General features: G+C 41.8%; 1 protein-coding gene across 8 annotated transcripts in view; it reads right to left on the reverse strand.

The window, feature by feature from the left end:
* The window catches only part of fra (neogenin protein frazzled), a 348970-nt gene extending 334429 nt beyond the window's left edge, over positions 1-14541 (reverse strand). For all 8 annotated transcript variants that reach the window (XM_071677936.1, XM_071677937.1, XM_071677943.1 and 5 more), the window contains exon 1: positions 14270-14541. In XM_071677936.1, the coding sequence (XP_071534037.1) occupies positions 14270-14348 (79 nt within the window). In that variant the 5' untranslated portion in view covers positions 14349-14541. The remainder of the gene's footprint in view (positions 1-14269) is intronic.
* Positions 14542-19039: the final 4498 nt, after the last annotated feature.

The following is a 19039-nucleotide window of genomic DNA, read 5'->3' on the forward strand; positions in this document are numbered from 1 at the left end:
GGGGGGGGGTGGGGGGTGGTGGTGGTGTGGGGGGGGGGGGGGGGGGGGGGGGGGGGGGGGGGGTGGTGGGGGGGGGGGGGGGGGGGGGGGGGGGGGGGGGGGGGGGGGGGGGGGGGGGGGGGGGGGGGGGTGGGGGGGGGGGGGGTGGGTGTGTGTGGGTTGTGTTGGTGGGGGGGGGGGGGGGTGTGTGTGTGTGGGGTGTGTGTGGTGGTTGTGTTGGGGGGGGTGTGTGGGTGGTGGTGGGTGGGTGTGGGTGGTGGTTGGTGGGTGTTTGGGGTGTGTTGTGTGTTTGTGTGTGTGTGGTTGTGTGTGTGTGTGTGTGTGTGTTGTTGTGTGTTGTGTTTTGTGTGTGTGTGTGTGTGTGGTTGTTGTGGGTTGTGTTTGTTTGTGTGTGTGGTGTGTGTTTTTTTGTTGTTGTTGTGTGTGTTTGGTGTGGGTGGTTTTGTGTGGGTGTGGTGTTGTGTGTGGGTTGTGTGTGGTTGTTTTGTGTGTGTTGTTGGTGTGTGTGTGTGTTGTGTGTGTGTGGTGTGTGTGTGTTGGTGTGGTGTTTTGTTGTTTTGTGTGTGTGGTGTGTTGTGTTGGGTGTGTGTTGTTGTGTGTGTGTGTGTGTGTGTTGTGTGTGTGGTGTGTTGTTGTGTTTGTTGTGGTGTGTGTGTGGGGTGTGTGTGTGTGTGTGTGTGGGAGGAGAGGGGGGAGAGAGAGAAGAGAGAGGAGAGGAGAGAGGACAGGTCAGAGTCCCCTGTATGTTATGTGGCCCCTACATGTGCTATGCTGGCCACCTACACTGTTATGACCCCGTAGGCTATGCTGGCCCCCCCTTCACTGTATGTCTTGTGGCCCACCTACACTGTAGGTCTATGCTGGCCACCTAACAGTGTTGTCTGCTGCTCCACTAACACTGTATGTTATGCTGGCACCACCTAACCCTCTTATTGTCCATGTGGTTATGGCCCACCTACCCATGTGGTTGCTGGGCCCCAAACCCACGTATGTTATGGCCCACCTCCCACTGTTGTCTAGTGCCAACTCCACTGTATGGTTTGCTGGCCCATAACCTGTTGTCTATGCTGGCCCACACCCACTTTGGTTATGCTTGCCCACCTACCCACGATGTCTATGCTGGGCCAACACCACTGTATGGTCTATGCGCCCCACTACCATGTTGGTCTATGTTCCAAACCACTGTATGTCTATGCTGGGCCCCCCTAACATGTATGTCTATGCTGGCCCCCTACCGTATGGTCTGCTTGCCCACCTACCATTAGGTTTGCGCCCATACCATGTATGGTCTATGCTTGGCCCTACCCACTGATGGTCTAGTTGCCCCTCCCAGTATGTCTTGCTTGCCCACTACCTGTAGTCTATGTGCCCACTACTGTGCTAGCTTGCCACTACCCACTGTATGGTCTATGCTTGGCCCACACCCTAGCCCACTGTATGGTCTATGCTGGCCCCACCTACCCACTGTATGGTCTATGCTTGGCCCCACCTACCCACTGTATGGTCTATGCTTGGCCCCACCTACCCACTGTATGGTCTATGCTTGGCCCCACCTACCCACTGTATGGTCTATGCTGGCCCCCACCTACCCACAGTATGGTCTATGCTGGGCCCCACCTACCCACTGTATGGTCTATGCTTGGCCCCCACCTACCCACTGTATGGTCTATGCTTGGCCCCCCACCTACCCACTGTATGGTCTATGCTTGGCCCCCACCTACCCACTGTATGGTCTATGCTTGGCCCCCACCTACCCACTGTATGGTCTATGCTGGGCCCCACCTACCCACTGTATGGTCTATGCTGGCCCCCCCCCACCTATAAGAACCTGTATGAAAAGCCACTGAAATTATGAAGTGCCAGCTCATACTCTCACCTCATCATTAATTCCAATATATGAGGTTAAACCTTGCTCATTTATGAGATCTTAAGGTAATTATCGAAAGCAAATTACATTATCTTCAGCACACATGGCCAGACCTACGAATATCACTATTGGTCAAGCCAATATTCCACAATATTGAAAGTATTCTGAGACACCAGAAAGAGAATATCTGCTCTTGTACAGCGAGCTCATTGTACCTGCGTGGGCACACGGCCCTTGAGCACGACGGTATACGACCCTTGAGCACCACGACGGTATACGACCCTTGAGCACGATGGTATACGACCCTTGAGCACCACGACGGTATACGACCCTTGAGCACGATGGTATACGACCCTTGAGCACCACGACGGTATACGACCCTTGAGCACGACGGTACACGACCCTTGAGCACGACGGTATACGACCCTTGAGCACGACGGTACACGACCCATGAGCACGACGGTATACGACCCTTGACCACGACGGTATACGACCCTTGAGCACGACGGTACACGACCCTTGAGCACGACGGTACACGACCCTTGAGCACGACGGTACACGACCCTTGAACATGACGGTACACGACCCTTGAGCACGACGGTATACGACCCTTGAGCACGACGGTATACGACCCTTGAGCACGACGGTATACGACCCCTTGAGCACGACGGTATACGACCCTTGAGCACGACGGTACACGACCCTTGAGCACGACGGTATACGACCCCTTGAGCACGACGGTATACGACCCTTGAGCACGACGGTACACGACCCTTGACCACGACGGTACACGACCCTTGAGCACGACGGTATACGACCCCTTGAGCATGACGGTATACGACCCTTGAGCACGACGGTATACGACCCTTGTGCACGACGGTATACGACCCTTGAGCACGACGGTATACGACCCTTGAGCACGACGGTATACGACCCTTGTGCACGACGGTATACGACCCTTGAGCACGATGGTACAAGACCCTTGAGCACGACGGTATACGACCCTTGAGCACGACGGTATACGACCCTTGTGCACGACGGTATACGACCCTTGAGCACGACGGTATACGACCCTTGAGCATGACGGTATACGACCCTTGAGCACGACGGTATACGACCCTTGTGCACGACGGTATACGACCCTTGAGCACGACGGTATACGACCCTTGAGCATGACGGTATACGACCCTTGAGCACGACGGTATACGACCCTTGTGCACGACGGTATACGACCCTTGAGCACGACGGTATACGACCCTTGAGCACGACGGTATACGACCCTTGTGCACGACGGTATACGACCCTTGAGCACGACGGTATACGACCCTTGAGCACGACGGTATACGACCCTTGACCACGACGGTATACGACCCTTGAGCACGACGGTACACGACCCTTGAGCACGACGGTACACGACCCTTGAGCACGACGGTATACGACCCTTGAGCACGACGGTATACGACCCTTGAGCACGACGGTATACGACCCTTGAGCACGACGGTACACGACCCTTGAGCACGACGGTATACGACCCTTGAGCACGACGGTATACGACCCTTGAGCACGACGGTATACGACCCTTGAGCACGACGGTATACGACCCTTGAGCACGACGGTATACGACCCTTGAGCACGACGGTACACGACCCTTGAGCACGACGGTACACGACCCTTGAGCACGACGGTATACGACCCTTGAGCACGACGGTATACGACCCTTGAGCACGACGGTATACGACCCTTGAGCACGACGGTATACGACCCTTGAGCACGACGGTACACGAACCTTGAGCACGACGGTACACGACCCTTGAGCACGACGGTACACGACCCTTGAGCACGACGGTACACGACCCTTGAGCACGACGGTATACGACCCTTGAGCACGACGGTACACGACCCTTGAGCACGACGGTATACGACCCTTGAGCACGACGGTATACGACCCTTGAGCACGACGGTATACGACCCTTGAGCATGACGGTATACGACCCTTGAGCATGACGGTATACGACCCTTGAGCATGACGGTACACGACCCTTGAGCACGACGGTACGCGACCCTTGAGCACGACGGTACACGACCCTTGAGCACGACGGTACACGACCCTTGAGCACGACGGTACACGACCCTTGAGCACGACGGTATACGACCCTTGAGCACGACGGTACACGACCCTTGAGCTCAAGGGTCGTATACCGTCGTGCTCAAGGGTCGTGTACCGTCATACCCAATGACCGTACTGTTTTTCTAAACTACTTAATTACACAATTACCCTAAAAGGTAACCGCCGGATCCCCGTTTTCTAAACATTTACATAGATGGGTAACTATATTGTTCTACATGAAGAGCCACCATGATTTATTTATCTATATAATGAAAAGCTAACGGTAGGTTGAAGCTATGTTAGGCTAGGTTGGAATCCCGTTACGTTTGGGTAACATAGCGAGGCTTAAAACACGCTATGTTAAGCTAGGTTGAAATGTATTATGCTCCACTAAGCTAGGCTATACTGTATTAAGCTATGCTAAGCTAAGCTAGACTGTATTAAGCTATGCTAAGCTAATCTGTATTAAGTTATGCTAGGCTAGGCTAGACTGTATTAAGCTAAACTAGACTGTATCAAGCTATGCTAGGCTAAGCTAGACTGTATTAAGCTATGCTAGGCTAGGCTAGACTGTATTAAGCTAAACTAGACTGTATTAAGCTATGCTAGGCTAAGCTATGCTTGGTTAAGCTAGACTGTATTAAGCTATGCTAGGCTAAGGTAGACTTTACTAAGCTTTGCTAGGCTAGACTATCAAGCTATGCTAAACTAAGCTATGCAAGATCAAGACAATCAAATCAGAGTAAATGGCTAGGTTAGCTTGAGCTATGTTAGCCTCGGCTAGACTGTATTAAGCTATGCTAGGCTAAGGCTAGACTGTATTAAGCTTTGCTAGGCTAGACTATCAAGCTATGCTAAACTAAGCTATGCAAGATCAGGACAATTAAATTAGAGTAAATGGCTAGGTTAGCTTGAGCTATGTTAGCCTCGGCTAGACTGTGCTAAGCTAGGTTAAGCGAGCTAAATCCAAGTCAGCTAGGTTAGCTTGAGCTATGCTAGCCTTGGCTAGGTTAGCTTCCCCATGAATATCATGATATCCCCCCCTTCCCCCCCTTCCCCTGGTCCTGCAGACGTAGCCGGGCGCCATGCAAAACACATACGCGCCCTATCGCGTATGCAAATGAGCTACGGGGGGGGGCGCGGGGGGCGTGGCGGGGGGCGTGGTCTGCCCTCCCCCAGCATCCAATGGGGAGCTGCTGATCCTTGGACCAAGCAACGGTAAGCAAACGATCGCCAAAAATGAAAATAAAAACTAATTGAAGTCCAGAGTGGGCCGTTTTGATACCTGTTTCCTTCCCCTGCGCGTCTCAGCTTTGGAATTTTCTCCCGTCGTGTCTTTCCCAATAACTTAATGGCCCTGGCGTGTGTTTTTTTCTTTCTTTCTTAAAAGACAGGTTTATTCACCCAAAATTCGTATGTATTTTCCCTTTTTGTCCCTTTTTTTATACTTCTAATGAACACCTAAATGTCTTTCCAAACACCATCTACCTCTCTCGTGGCCCAATAGAACCAGTTTCAACCCACCCAAAAAAAAATTAATCAAATAAACCCCCCAAAACCCTTCAAAACACAGGATTAAAAATAAATAAAAATTTTTTTTTTCTTTTTTTTCCAAACGTGGAATGGACACTTTTACGAACACATCTGCCCACAGTTTGCCAACACTTAAGTGCATAGTTGACCAGAGATGGTCTCCTCAAAGCCTCTCTCTCTCTCTCTCTCTCTCTCTCTTGAACTCCCATCCTTCACCCCCTCTTCCATCGTATACTAGCGCACACCTTCCCCTCCCATCTTTCACATCGCCAGTTTAAACGCCTCTAAATAGTGTCCCCTTTCCACTGAGTCTTTCCACTGTGGCTTCTTTTTCAGTCGTTCTAGGCGAGGCTGCAAGACATTGCCACTAAAAAGCCTTTGACAATGCCCCATATATATTTTTTTTGACCACAGCGCTCAAGAAAAGCCTTTGACACTGCCCCATATATATATATATTTTTATGACCACAGTGCTCAAGAAAAGCCTTTGACACTGACCCATATCTCTTTTTGACCACAGTGCTCAAGGAAAGCCTTTGACACTGCCCCATATATATATATATATATCTTTTTTTTTACCACAGTGCTCAAGAAAAGCCTTTGACACTAGCCCATATCTCTTTTTGACCACAGTGCTCAAGAAAAGCCTTTGACACTGGCCCATATCTCTTTTTGGCCACAGTGCTCAAGAAGGGAAGGACATAATCCTGCCAATTACATAGCTGTCAATAATCCAATCGTGTCCTCCTCTTGGACACTACCTAGACACATTAGGGACGAGCATATATTCCCAAATTTCTCTTCCCCAGACCCCCCTTCCACTTCTCCATTTTTACACGGTATATATGTACTTCATCAGTCATTCATGAACCTTAAACTTACACAAATTTCGCTTACATTCCTAAGCCATGATAGTTTTTGTTTCATATTCATTAATCCACCATTAACACCAAACCTTACCCTATCATTCATCAGTTAACCGTCCACTACCCTTCCTCTTTTCCAAATTATAAATTCCCCAAACACTTGTATGACATCAAATTAGGGTTAAAGAAGTCTTGTCTATAATGGTCATATAAAAATTGTCTTAATTAACACATTAATATGCAAATTTCTCTTTGCCTTTCCCGTACCATAACGATGTTCTTTTGTTTTGGGGAGGTTCTGAACCCACACAGTTAACTGCAGGACCAATATATTTAGGAGTTTACCTCCTATGATCCATCTAGCTGTTCGAGGCAGCATTTCACAGTGTGTGTGTGTGTGTGTGTGTGTGTGTGTGTGTGTGTGTGTGTGTGTGTGTGTGTAATGACCTCTCTGGACCGAGGGTACGAGACGTGGTACGAAAGCCACCATCCTTTTGGGAGGCAGAGATGAGAAGCCAGCTGTCCAAACGCATATCCCCCTTTATCACCCTCTTTTTCCACCCCTTCTCCCCCCATTTCAAAATGGCCAAGATTGGATCTCGACTAATTATCTCACAGCCTCGTTTACGCTGGACAGCTTGTCACACTCGTCTCTCAGAGAGAGAGAGAGAGAGAGACGGAGAGACTAAGTGAAACACCAGCCCCAGAAACACGTCTCAACCACCTCCTCCCCCTTCCCACCCACATGACGCACCGCTGTTCAAATGGACAGCAAAATCCATGCATACATTTTTTTTTTTTCTTCTTCGAGTTGAATTTCCACAATGTTGTGGTACGAAAACGGTTATCTTCATCTGATAAATACGGGTGCAAAGCAAAAACTATAATGTATACGGGTGGAAAGCAAAGGACTATATTGTATACGGGTGTACATCAAAAATATAATATACGGGGGCCAGGCACAAAATATATTGTATACGGGGGTAAAGCAAATATATATTGTATACAGAGGTGAAGCAAATATATATTGTATACGGGGGTAAAGCAAATATATATTGCATACGGGCGCAAAGCAAATATATATTGTATACGAGGGTAAAGCAAATATATATTGTATACGGAGGTAAAGCAAATATATATTGTATACGGGGGTAAAGCAAATATATATTGTATACGGGGGTAAAGCAAATTTATATTGCATGCGGAGGTAAAGCAAATATATATTGTATACGGAGGTAAAGCAAATATATATTGTATACGGGGGTAAAGCAAATTTATATTGCATACGGAGATAAAGCAAATATATATTGTATACGGAGGTAAAGCAAATATATATTGTATACGGAGGTAAAGCAAATATATATTGTATACGGGGGTAAAGCAAATATATATTGTATACGGGGGTAAAGCAAATTTATATTGCATACGGAGGTAAAGCAAATATATATTGTATACGGAGGTAAAGCAAATATATATTGTATACGGGGGTAAAGCAAATTTATATTGCATACGGAGGTAAAGCAAATATATATTGTATACGGAGGTAAAGCAAATATATATTGTATACGGAGGTAAAGCAAATATATATTGTATACGGGGGTAAAGCAAATATATATTGTATACGGGGTAAAGCAAATATATATTGTATACGGGTGCAAAGCAAAAATATATTGTATACGGGTGTAAAGCAAAAATATATTGTATACGGCTACAAAGCAAAAATATAATGTATACGGGTGCAAAAGCAAAAATATACTGTATAGGGGGAAAAGCAAAAATATATACGGGGGTAAAGCAAATTGATACGGTAAAGCAAATTGATACGGATAAATATTATCAATTATTTTATCTTTAATCTGTAGCTCATCTGTGATTATCCACAATACCAAATGATATGCAAATATATGTAAATGTTACGTTCGTTATGAAAATAATAATAATGATATGTATTTTTCTTTTAAACTATTCGCCATTTCCCGTATTAGCGAGGTAGCGTTAAGAACAGAGGACTGGGCCTTTGAGGGAATATCCTCACCTGGCCCCCTTCTCTGTTCCTTCTTTTGGAAAAATTAAAAAAAAAAAAAAAACGAGAGGGGAGGATTTCCAGCCACCCGCTCCCTCCCCTTTTAGTCGCCTTCTACGACACGCAGGGAATACGTGGATGTGTGTGTGTGTGTGTGTGTGTGTGTGTGTGTGTGTGTACGATATTCATATGTAACTCAATCAAACGCAGCTCAAAAATTATTCACATATATAACCATATATATATATATATATATATATATATATATATATATATATATATATATATATATATATATATATATTATAAGACACCTTTTGAAAATCCGGGTCCCCAAAACACTTCAAACACTTGGCTTATCTTCAGAAACAGTTTAAGATTGCATTGGACGAGAAAGTTCAAAAGTGCGTATTGGACGAGCAAGTTCAAAAGTGCATTGGACGAGCAAGTTCAAAAGTGTGCATTTGACAAGCAAGTTCGAAAGTGTGCATTGGACAAGCAAGTTCATAAGTGTGCATTGGACAAGCAAGTTCAAAAGTGCATTGGACAAGCAAGTTCAAGTGTGCATTGGACAAGCAAGTTCAAAAGTGTGCATTGGACAAGCAAGTTCGAAAGTGTGCAGTGGAAAAGCAAGTTCATAAGTGTGCATTGGACGATCAAGTTCGAAAGAGTGAATTTGACATGCAAGTTCAGAGGTGTGCAATGGACAAGCAAGTTCAAAAGTGTGCAATGGACAAGCATGTTCAAAAGTGTGCACTGGACAAGCAAGTTCGAAAGTGTGCACTGGACAAGCAATTTCGAAAGTGTGCACTGGACAAGCAAGTTCTAAAGTGCATTGGACAAGTTCAAAAGTGCATTGGACAAGCAAGTTCAAAAGTGTGCACTGGACAAACAAATTCGAAAGTGTACATTGGACAAGCAAGTTCAGAAGTGTGCACTGGACAAGCAAGTTCAAAAGTGCAGTGGACAAGCTAGGTCAGAAGTGTGCATTGGACAAGCAATTTCAAAAGTGTGCATTGGACAAGCAAGTTCAAAAGTGTGCATTGGACAAGCAAGTTCGATAGTGCATTGCACAAGCAAGTTCGATAGTGCATTGGACGAGCAAGTTCAAAAGTGTGCATTGGACGAGCAAGTTCAAAAGCGTGCAATGGACAAGCAAGTTCAAAAGTGTGCATTGGACGAGCAAGTTCAAAAGTGCGCAATAGACAAGCAAGTTCAAAAGTAAGCACTGGACGAGCAAGTTCAAAAGCGTGCATTGGACAAGCAAGTTAATAAGTGTGCACTGGACAAGCAAGTTCAAAAGTGTGCATTGGACGAGCAAGTTCGAAAGTGTGCATTGGACAAGCAAGTTCACAAGTGTGCATTGGACAATCAAGTTCGAAAGTGTGAATTTGACAAGCAAGTTCAGAAGTGTGCAATGGAGAAGCAAGTTCAAAAGTGTGCACTGGACAAGCAAGTTCGAAAATGCATTGGACAAAGCAAGTTCAGAAGTGCATTGGACGAGCAAGTTCAAAAGTGGGCAATTGACAAGCAAGTTCAAAAGTGGGCAATGGACAAGCAAGCTCAAAAGTGCATTGGACAAGCAAGTTCGAAAGTGTGCAATGGACAATCAAGTTCTAAGTTGTGCACCGGACAAACATGTTCGAAAGTGCATTGCACATGCAAGTTCAAAAGTGCAGTGGACAAGCAAGTTCAAAAGTGTGCACTAGACAAGCAAGTTCGAAAATGCATTGGACAAAGCAAGTTCAGAAGTGCACTGGACAAGCAAGATCAAAAGTGTGCAATGGACAAGCAAGTTCAAAAGTGCATAGGACAAAGTTCGAAAGTGCATTGGACAAGCAAGTTCGAAAGTGTGCACTGGACAATCAAGTTCTAAAGTGTGCATTGGACGAGCAAGTTCAAAAGTGTGCACTGGACAAGCAAGTTCAAAAGTGTGCACTGGACAAGCAAGTTCAAAAGTGTGCACTGGACAAGCAAGTTCAAAAGTGTCCATTGGACAAGCAAGTTCAAAAGTGTGCACTGGATAAGCAAGTTCGAAAGCGTGCATTGGACAAGCAAGTTCAGAAGTGTGCACTGGACAAGCAAGTTCAAAAGTGTGCATTGGACGAACAAGTTCAAAACGACCCACCCCAGCCAGCAGCCTGGTCGAACCCCCCCCCCCACCCCCTTTTAAAACTTTCCCTGGGGGCCTTGTGCCTTGGATGACCTTGTGTGACATCATGACCCTTCCTTAAAAAAAGAGGGGGGATAATTATGCGTACGTAAATGCGTATATGCAACTTCTGTCATGCGTATATGCAAATTCTGCCATGCGTATATGCAAATTCTGTCATGCGTATATGCAACTTCTGTCATGCGTATATGCAAATTCTGCCATGCGTATATGCAAATTCTGTCATGCGTATATGCAAATTCTGTCATGCGTATATGCAAATTCTGTCATGCGTATATGCAAATTCTGTCATGCGTATATGCAAATTCTGCCATGCGTATATGCAAATTCTGCCATGCGTATATGCAAATTCTGCCATGCGTATATGCAAATTCTGTCATGCGTATATGCAAATTCTGTCATGCGTATATGCAAATTCTGTCATGCCTACATGCAAATTCTGTCATGCGTATATGCAAATTCTGTCATGCGTATATGCAAATTCTGTCATGCGTATATGCAAATTCTGCCATGCGTATATGCAAATTCTGCCATGCGTATATGCAAATTCTGCCATGCGTATATGCAAATTCTGTCATGCGTATATGCAAATTCTGTCATGCGTATATGCAAATTCTGTCATGCCTACATGCAAATTCTGTCATGCGTATATGCAAATTCTGTCATGCGTATATGCAAATTCTGTCATGCGTATATGCAAATTCTGTGGCCTCAATGGTATGAAGCCATTCCACCAAGAACGTCCACACAAACCTTAAATTATTTCTCTAACACAACCCACAACTGTCTACCATTACAACTTACAACAAACAATACCTTAAAACAAAGCCTTAAAACAAACAATACCTTAAAACAAGCAGTACCTTAAAACAAACAATACCTTAAGCAAACAATACCTTAAACAAACAATGACTTAAAACAAACAATACCTTAAACAAATACCTTTAAAAAATACCTTAAGCAAACAATACCTTAAACAAATACCTTAAACACACAAATGCTCAAAACAAACAATACCTTAAAACAAACAATACCTTGAAACAAACAATACCTTAAACAAACAATACCTTAAAACAAAGCCTTAAAACAAACAATACCATAAACAAATACCTTAAACAAATGCTCAAAACAAACAATACCTTAAAGCAAAACAATACCTCAATGACGTAACTAATTAACCAGATAAATTCCACTTTAAAATACCCTTAAATACCCTTTTTTTAAGATTTAATTTCACATTACCTTTAAAAAATACTCAATTCATTGCACTTTATCGCTGTTTCCTGCGTCGGCGAGATAGCGCCAGGAAACAGACGAAGAATAGCCCATCCACTTATACAATATATATATATATATATATATATATATATATATATATATATATATATATATATATATATATATATATATATATATTCATGGAACAACACTAGACATGCTTTTCCATTTACAATCTCAAATTGACTTTATAAATCCACCATTTTTCTATTCTACATAATTAACTCCATCATTTAAACGCTCGTTAACTAACACCTCGGTCATTACAACTTCCCATCTGGCAATTAAACTCCCTTAGATAATTAAACTCACCTAGAAATAACGTCTGGGTTAAATTATGCCAATAAAACCCACCTAGAAGTAACGTATCATTTAAATTCTGCCAATAAAACCCACCTAGAAATAACGTCTAAGTTAAATTCTGCCAATAAAACCCAACTAGAAATAACGTCCCATTTAAATTCTGGCAATAAAACCCACCTAGAAATAAAGCTTGTTCAATTCTGGCAATAAAACCCACCTAGAAATAACGTCTCAATTAAATTCTGCCAATAAAACCCACCTAGAAATAACGCCTCAATTCTACCCTCAAAATAATCATCTCATTATCTATCAGAAAACAATAAAAAAAATGATTTTTCGAGTTTAATGATAATCTTCATTGAAATTGGACTCCGTCGTTTAAAATATCACCAGAAAACGGTAACAAAAAATAAAATATATTATATATGCAAATCTTATACAATTTACTCTACTCATTAGACCAATTTAGAAACCATTTAAATTGAATTGGCTCGTACGCCAAAATCCATTCATCCACAATTCACCTTTTTTTTTTTAAAGTACCTTAAAAAAAACTTTTTTTTTACCCTTTTTACACCTTAAAAAGCGACTTAAATTTCCTTTTTTTAGGTGGGAGGGGAAAGGAGGGGGGGGGGGTCATCTCTCTAAACACCTTGTTCACATGACGTAACGGGTCGTTAAGGGGGGGGGGGGATATGGGTACAACGCCCCCTCAACCAGCAGTTAAAACAGAGCCCAATTCACCCACCCACGTCAGGGGCAAAGACCATCACAAAATAAATGAATAAATAAGGATAAATGACTAATAAATAAATAAATAAATAAGGATACATGACTGATAAATAAATAAATCAATAAATAAGGATAAATGACTAATAAACAAATAAATAAATAAGGATAAATGACTAATAAATAAAGGATAAATGACTAATAAATAAATAAGGATTAATGACAAATAAATAAGGATAAATGACTACTAAATAAATAAGGATAAATGACTAATAAATAAATAAATACATAAGGATAAATGACTAATAAATAAATAAATAAGGATAAATGACTAATAAATAAATAAATAAATAAATAAGGATAAATGACTAATAAATAAATAAATAAAGAATAAATGTCTAATAACGCACCATCCTAATTCATTAATTAATAGACGTGTCAGGACCCATTAAATGATAAATTGGACTTCTAACGCCTTTAAAAATAACGAACCACAGATACACCCCCTCCCTAAAAAAAATAAATAATGCAAGATAACTGATAATTTCACATTGTTTACAGCATTTAAAAGCCATTTAAATACGCCATTGCAAAGCCTAGCCCCAAACCTATTCAAAGCTGAAGACGTTATTTCTAACTAAATGCCATTTTAAACGCGTTTGACAAGTCCTTATTATCCCCCCACACACCTCAAGCCATTTAATTGACACATGATAACGACAGATAATGTCGGGTTGTTTGCAACGTTTAAAAAAGCCATTTAAATACGCCAATCCCAAAAGCGAACTACTCGAAGCTGAAGATATTCTAAATGCCATTTTAAACGCGTTTGACAAGTTCTCATTAATGGCCCCCACCTCAAGCCATTTAATTAAAACATAACGACAGATAATGTCGGGTTGTTTGCAACGTTAAAAAAAGCCATTTAAATTAACGCCAATCCCAAAAGCGAAGTAGTCGAAGCTGGACGACCTCTAGCCAGTCCAGCCGAATACCATTTAAAAAAAAATGTTAAAAAAATCGTACAGTCCTTTAAATTGCCTTACTAACTCGAGACATCCCTTTAAAAAAAATGGCGAGACTCCCTTAAAATTTTAAGTATTAAGTCCCACAAGCCATGTGCTTGAGACTACAGGAAAGGGAAAAAAAAAATCAATTCCTAAAAAAAAAACGAGAAAAAAAGCCTTTTTTTTTTTAACCCTCTTAGACCAGCGATGTTTCACGGCGTTATTTCGACTCCATTCCTTTAATTTAAAAGGCCATACCTACCTACCCCCTTCCCACCTGTCTCCCTTCCCCCCTCTCAAAAGGCCGTTAAAAGGCCGTTAATAAAAAGGCCCAAGAGAGAGAGAGAGAGAGAAGAAGACGAATCACAGACTCGAACACGTACCTTTGTCGGCCGCGACTCGAGGCCCCAAACACACGCACAGGGTCGCCACCGCCGCCACCGCCAGCGTTGTCAACTCCATCTCTTTTCGTGGTGGGCGCTACGCGACAGCCGCTGGGCAGAGCAGGTTCCCCCCGGCTCACCTCATGGGTCAAGGGGAAGGCAAAGGGGCACGCCCGGTTTTAGGTCCCGTCGTACATGGTGGCCCTTTTGAGTGAAAAACCCCACACGCGGGAGGACGACGAGACACAACCTTCCTCCGTGAGTCGCCACTGAACACTGACTTGGCTCAGCCCTTGGGGGGACGCGGGACACCGGTTGTACACCCAAAAACTAGTCCCTCATTCCTGGCTCACTTTATTTATCCGAATATCCTCGTCCATGTGTAACCCACACTTTCATAAAGATAATTCGAGGATTTTTATGCAATAAATGAGACTTTGTTATATCCGGTCTTGTCTTTTGTTTGAGCATAATGGGATACACAAACATATGGGATATCCCTCCGCGGCGGACACACATTCATCCCCGGGTTGATGCCAGATATTCTATTAATCACAATATTTCCACCTCGAATATTGAATATTTGTGTATTTATTCCCCTTTAATCCTTACATAGCCATACCATAGGCACGTACTGATTGCTCATAAAATAGAATGGGACGCATGGCGCGGGTGATAAATCAATTATTTACATTTAAATGTCCACAAAGTTACCTTTTCAAATACCGGTACATATTTCAATTTCCTTTTAGTCTTTTTAGGTCTTTTCTGCATTATATATGGCGTCTGGAGACTTGTATATGTCACAAATATATGTCATATCTCCGTCTGTTCCCTGCGCTACCTTGATTACGTTGAAACAATGGGCGAAAATGCATTTAGAAAAAATATGGGGGTTTAATTGTATGATAATTACCTGTCTAATTAAATTCCTCCATCTAATGTATTCATATCTTGCTATGTCATATTTCCCAAGCAGATCTCCCTTCCATAACTGTTAATTACGGATACTTTAACTCAATTACTTGGGTTAATTACCCCCATTGGCTGCTTTCAATTCTATGGTGATTACATGTCATTTCCATTATGATACATAATCACTCAATAGGCCAATTAGGTCATTTCAAGGCTGTTTGTGATAATGAGATATCAAAAACTTATTAATGATAATGACACAATAATAAGTAATGGCACCTTGATAAATAATCCTGTATATCTTAATTACATTCTTCATTAATGTTACTAATTAACCTTTCCCATATCTCTCATTTTTATTAGAATAATACCGTAAATAATTATACAAATTAATAAATTTTTCAATTAATTATTCAGGATATACATATGATAATTGATTTATATCTATATGTCATGTACGAAAAGAAATAAATCAATATAAATAAATTCATTGACAAATTCGAATAAATTATTTATTTTTAATGCCGTGAAATTGTTGGACAATTAGATATATATTCTTGTACTCATTATATCAAATGTCTAATTGACAATTAACTAAAAAATATTATATAAGATTTGTAAGACGAGCTCGTTTCTAAATTATTAATAACTAAGTTTAAAATATATTGCAAAAATCGGAAAAAAAAATCATAATTAAAGTTACACAGTTAATTTACATTGATTATCATCTTGGGGTTGAAATAATAATATTCATGTTATAGGCATTAATTTTATTAATCTTATTAATCTTAATTTTAAAATAAATATATAATTTTTCAATGAAACAGGTGGTTTAATTCTGTGTGTAATTCGTAATTATACCAATTATTCAAGTCATTTTGGTTTTCATACTACACACCTGTGTGTGCTACCGGACTCCTCCTGCTTGTACAGACAGCACAACTGACACTGGTCACTTTTCGCCAAGTTCTGATAAACAGACCACATTTCCCTGCTACTGTAAGTAGCGCAGCCATTGATCCTGCAAAACCCCCTTTCGTATTAAAGAGATCCCATGGTTACCTAATTGAGATAGAGCGTACAACTTTTAATTCGTTATGGCCGTAAAAAGAAAATTACCGTCATTATCTATGATTAATAGTCTATGCCACCTATAGCAATGGCTTTGCATAATTAATGAGCTTTGGAAGGGTGGTCAGTTAGCTTCATTGGGGTGTTGACCCCCCTAATTACTCGTTCTCCTCCTCTAATGACACAGAACCAATTGGGGTTGACCTCGTCTCTTATCCCCCAATCCCTTAAGGACACAGAACAAAAGCCAATGTTAACCCAAGAAAACCTTTTATGTAGCCCCTAATATTCCTTAAAAAAAAATATGGCTATTGGTGAAATCGTCTACCACAAGACACAGAATATCCAATAATATTTTTTGTCAATATATATCCTGAACAGATGATCTATCTCAAAATTCAAGACATTATTGGGTGGTTGAGATAGAGCCACACTGCATAGAAAGTGATCTATTATACTGCCATGGAGTTCATTTTGATTCTCAAGGCATTTTCCAATGAATTTGGGATGGGAGGCAGAAACATGACCCAATACACTTCCCTAAAGTAGTTTTTGCTTATTAAACTACCCGATCGCAGCCCCTTATATTGATAATCCATTCCCCTGATGAAGACTTGATGCTGGTATTTGGCACAGACTGAAGGAACTTGTGTAAGAGATTTGAGTCGACATATTTTTTTCTATTGTAGCCGGTGTGTGTGTGTGTGTGTGTGTATGTGTAAGGGGAAAGGGGGGGAAAGGGAAGAGGGGAAAGGGGAAGGGAAGAAGGGAAAGGGAAGAGGGGAAAGGGGGGAAGGCAAGGATTCCCAAATCACGACCATAATGGTATGAATTAAAAAAAAAGACGAGAAAGTAAAAGAAATTGATTTGTGCACTGGAGCCCCATCCCAAAATGCTGCACAGGTTCATATTAAGAAATGAATTACAATTGCTACAGATTTTTTTAAAATAAAAAGTCTTGGTTGCTCCCACGAAGAACGAGGCCAATCCTTCTGGTGTTCATAGAAATAGCAGGAACAGCATCTCAAGGAAGGAGGTGAAGTAATCAGAGTTGTATGTAAGTGGAGGAATTGGGGGAGGAGGAGGAGGAAAAAGAAATACAAAAACATTTATAGATGGGTAGAGAGATCTTGAGCCACATGTCATTAGAGTTGGTAAACTCCAGATCTGCGAGGTAAGCAAGTAGAAATTCTTTACACCCTTGGAGTGACAACAATAGTACAAGTTATAATTGGAACTTAGGAGGAGAAGAGAGGCAGCCTAGGCCAATTGGGTTTCTAAAAGACGAAAAATAGGCGAAGTTCAAAGGTTAACTTGAGATGTCTTAAATAGTATGTAAATACTATCAAGACATTCGCACTGACTTAAATGAGATAGGGTGTCTACAGACATGTAGGAAGAATCAACAAAAAATTAAATATTACCTACGGACAATTGACTAACTGCACAATACGCAGGGAGTTCTATGCTAGTTGGAGTCCACAAAATTTAACCATTATGATAAGATGGGCAGAGATAATCTACATTGCAGAAGGGCAGTCCCCATGGAAAGCATTACAAATCACAATTAGGACAGGCATCTTACGAAATCATAACTTGTTCAAGACAAAGTTAAAACACGTTAGATTTGAAAGTATGTGGAAAGTTTTGTGAAAAATGACTGACTGGAAAAGATGGTGGATCGCAAGTATTTGTGAACCTGGGAGAGATGTTTATTGAGGTGGGTGAAATAAACTGTTGGGAGGTGCAAATAATGAATGATGAAAGGATACATGGAATAAATGCATCACTGCGTATGAATGGTGTAAATGAATACTTAAAACACACTGATATCTACAAATGTATATCATAAAAGGGCAGAGAAAGCAGAATAGACAAGAGTATGACTGATACATGTTTGATTTGAAAGAATATATATATGTACTGTGTATAAGTGCAGTCAGTGGGAGGGCTACAGTGGGATTTTCTATCTACCCCACATAATCAGTATCACAAAATCTGCTTCCAAAAAATTGTGGATTTATATGTGTTGTAATCAATTTTCCTACAAGTATCTGTTTCTTATCTAACATGATTTCATTCACCCTAGAGTGGAACACTGTCTGCATACCTGAGTTGGGTCTACCTCTTTATTAGCAAGACTTTTATTTCATTAATTCTCCTGGTATCACCTTTCTCTAACCAACCCTCTCTGTCTACCGTAATGTTGCCACCTTTTTCTTGTTCAGCAAGAATTATTTCAGCTACCACTCTCATGGGCCGTTTGCATGTGACCCTGCCACCAAGGATTGGTCCTGAGGCTCACGTGTGACTGCTGCCTCCCATAGTTTTTGTGTGGAGTCTGGCCAGACAAGGACTTACCATAATGATACTCGTTTTCGTTGAACAGCAAAGCTACGGAGTCATGCCCTCTCTTCCTTCCACAGCCAGGTCTACAAACACTTCTGGAACTGTGGTGCATTTCTCAAATTTTTTTCTTCTCATTTCTTTTCACCCAAGATCAGCACGACAGGGGAATATCATACCCATACCATGTTCATAAAAAAAGTTACAATTCTATTCTACACGGTATAGGATCAGAAATACTAATGAAAAGAGCAGGAAGGATGTCAAGTTAAGAAATGAAAGTGAAAAATTCACCTTCATGAGAAGGGAAAGAACTATTCGAGATATTAGCAAAACTGTGTAATTGGAGACTCGAGGTGATGGGGAATTACTTAAAGAGGGCAATAATTCAAAAAGCTGCCACAGTGGTTTGCAGCATTATAGAAAGAGAGGAATGGC

This window comes from Panulirus ornatus, chromosome 26 (assembly GCF_036320965.1).
Source record: "Panulirus ornatus isolate Po-2019 chromosome 26, ASM3632096v1, whole genome shotgun sequence".
Taxonomy (NCBI): domain Eukaryota; kingdom Metazoa; phylum Arthropoda; class Malacostraca; order Decapoda; family Palinuridae; genus Panulirus; species Panulirus ornatus.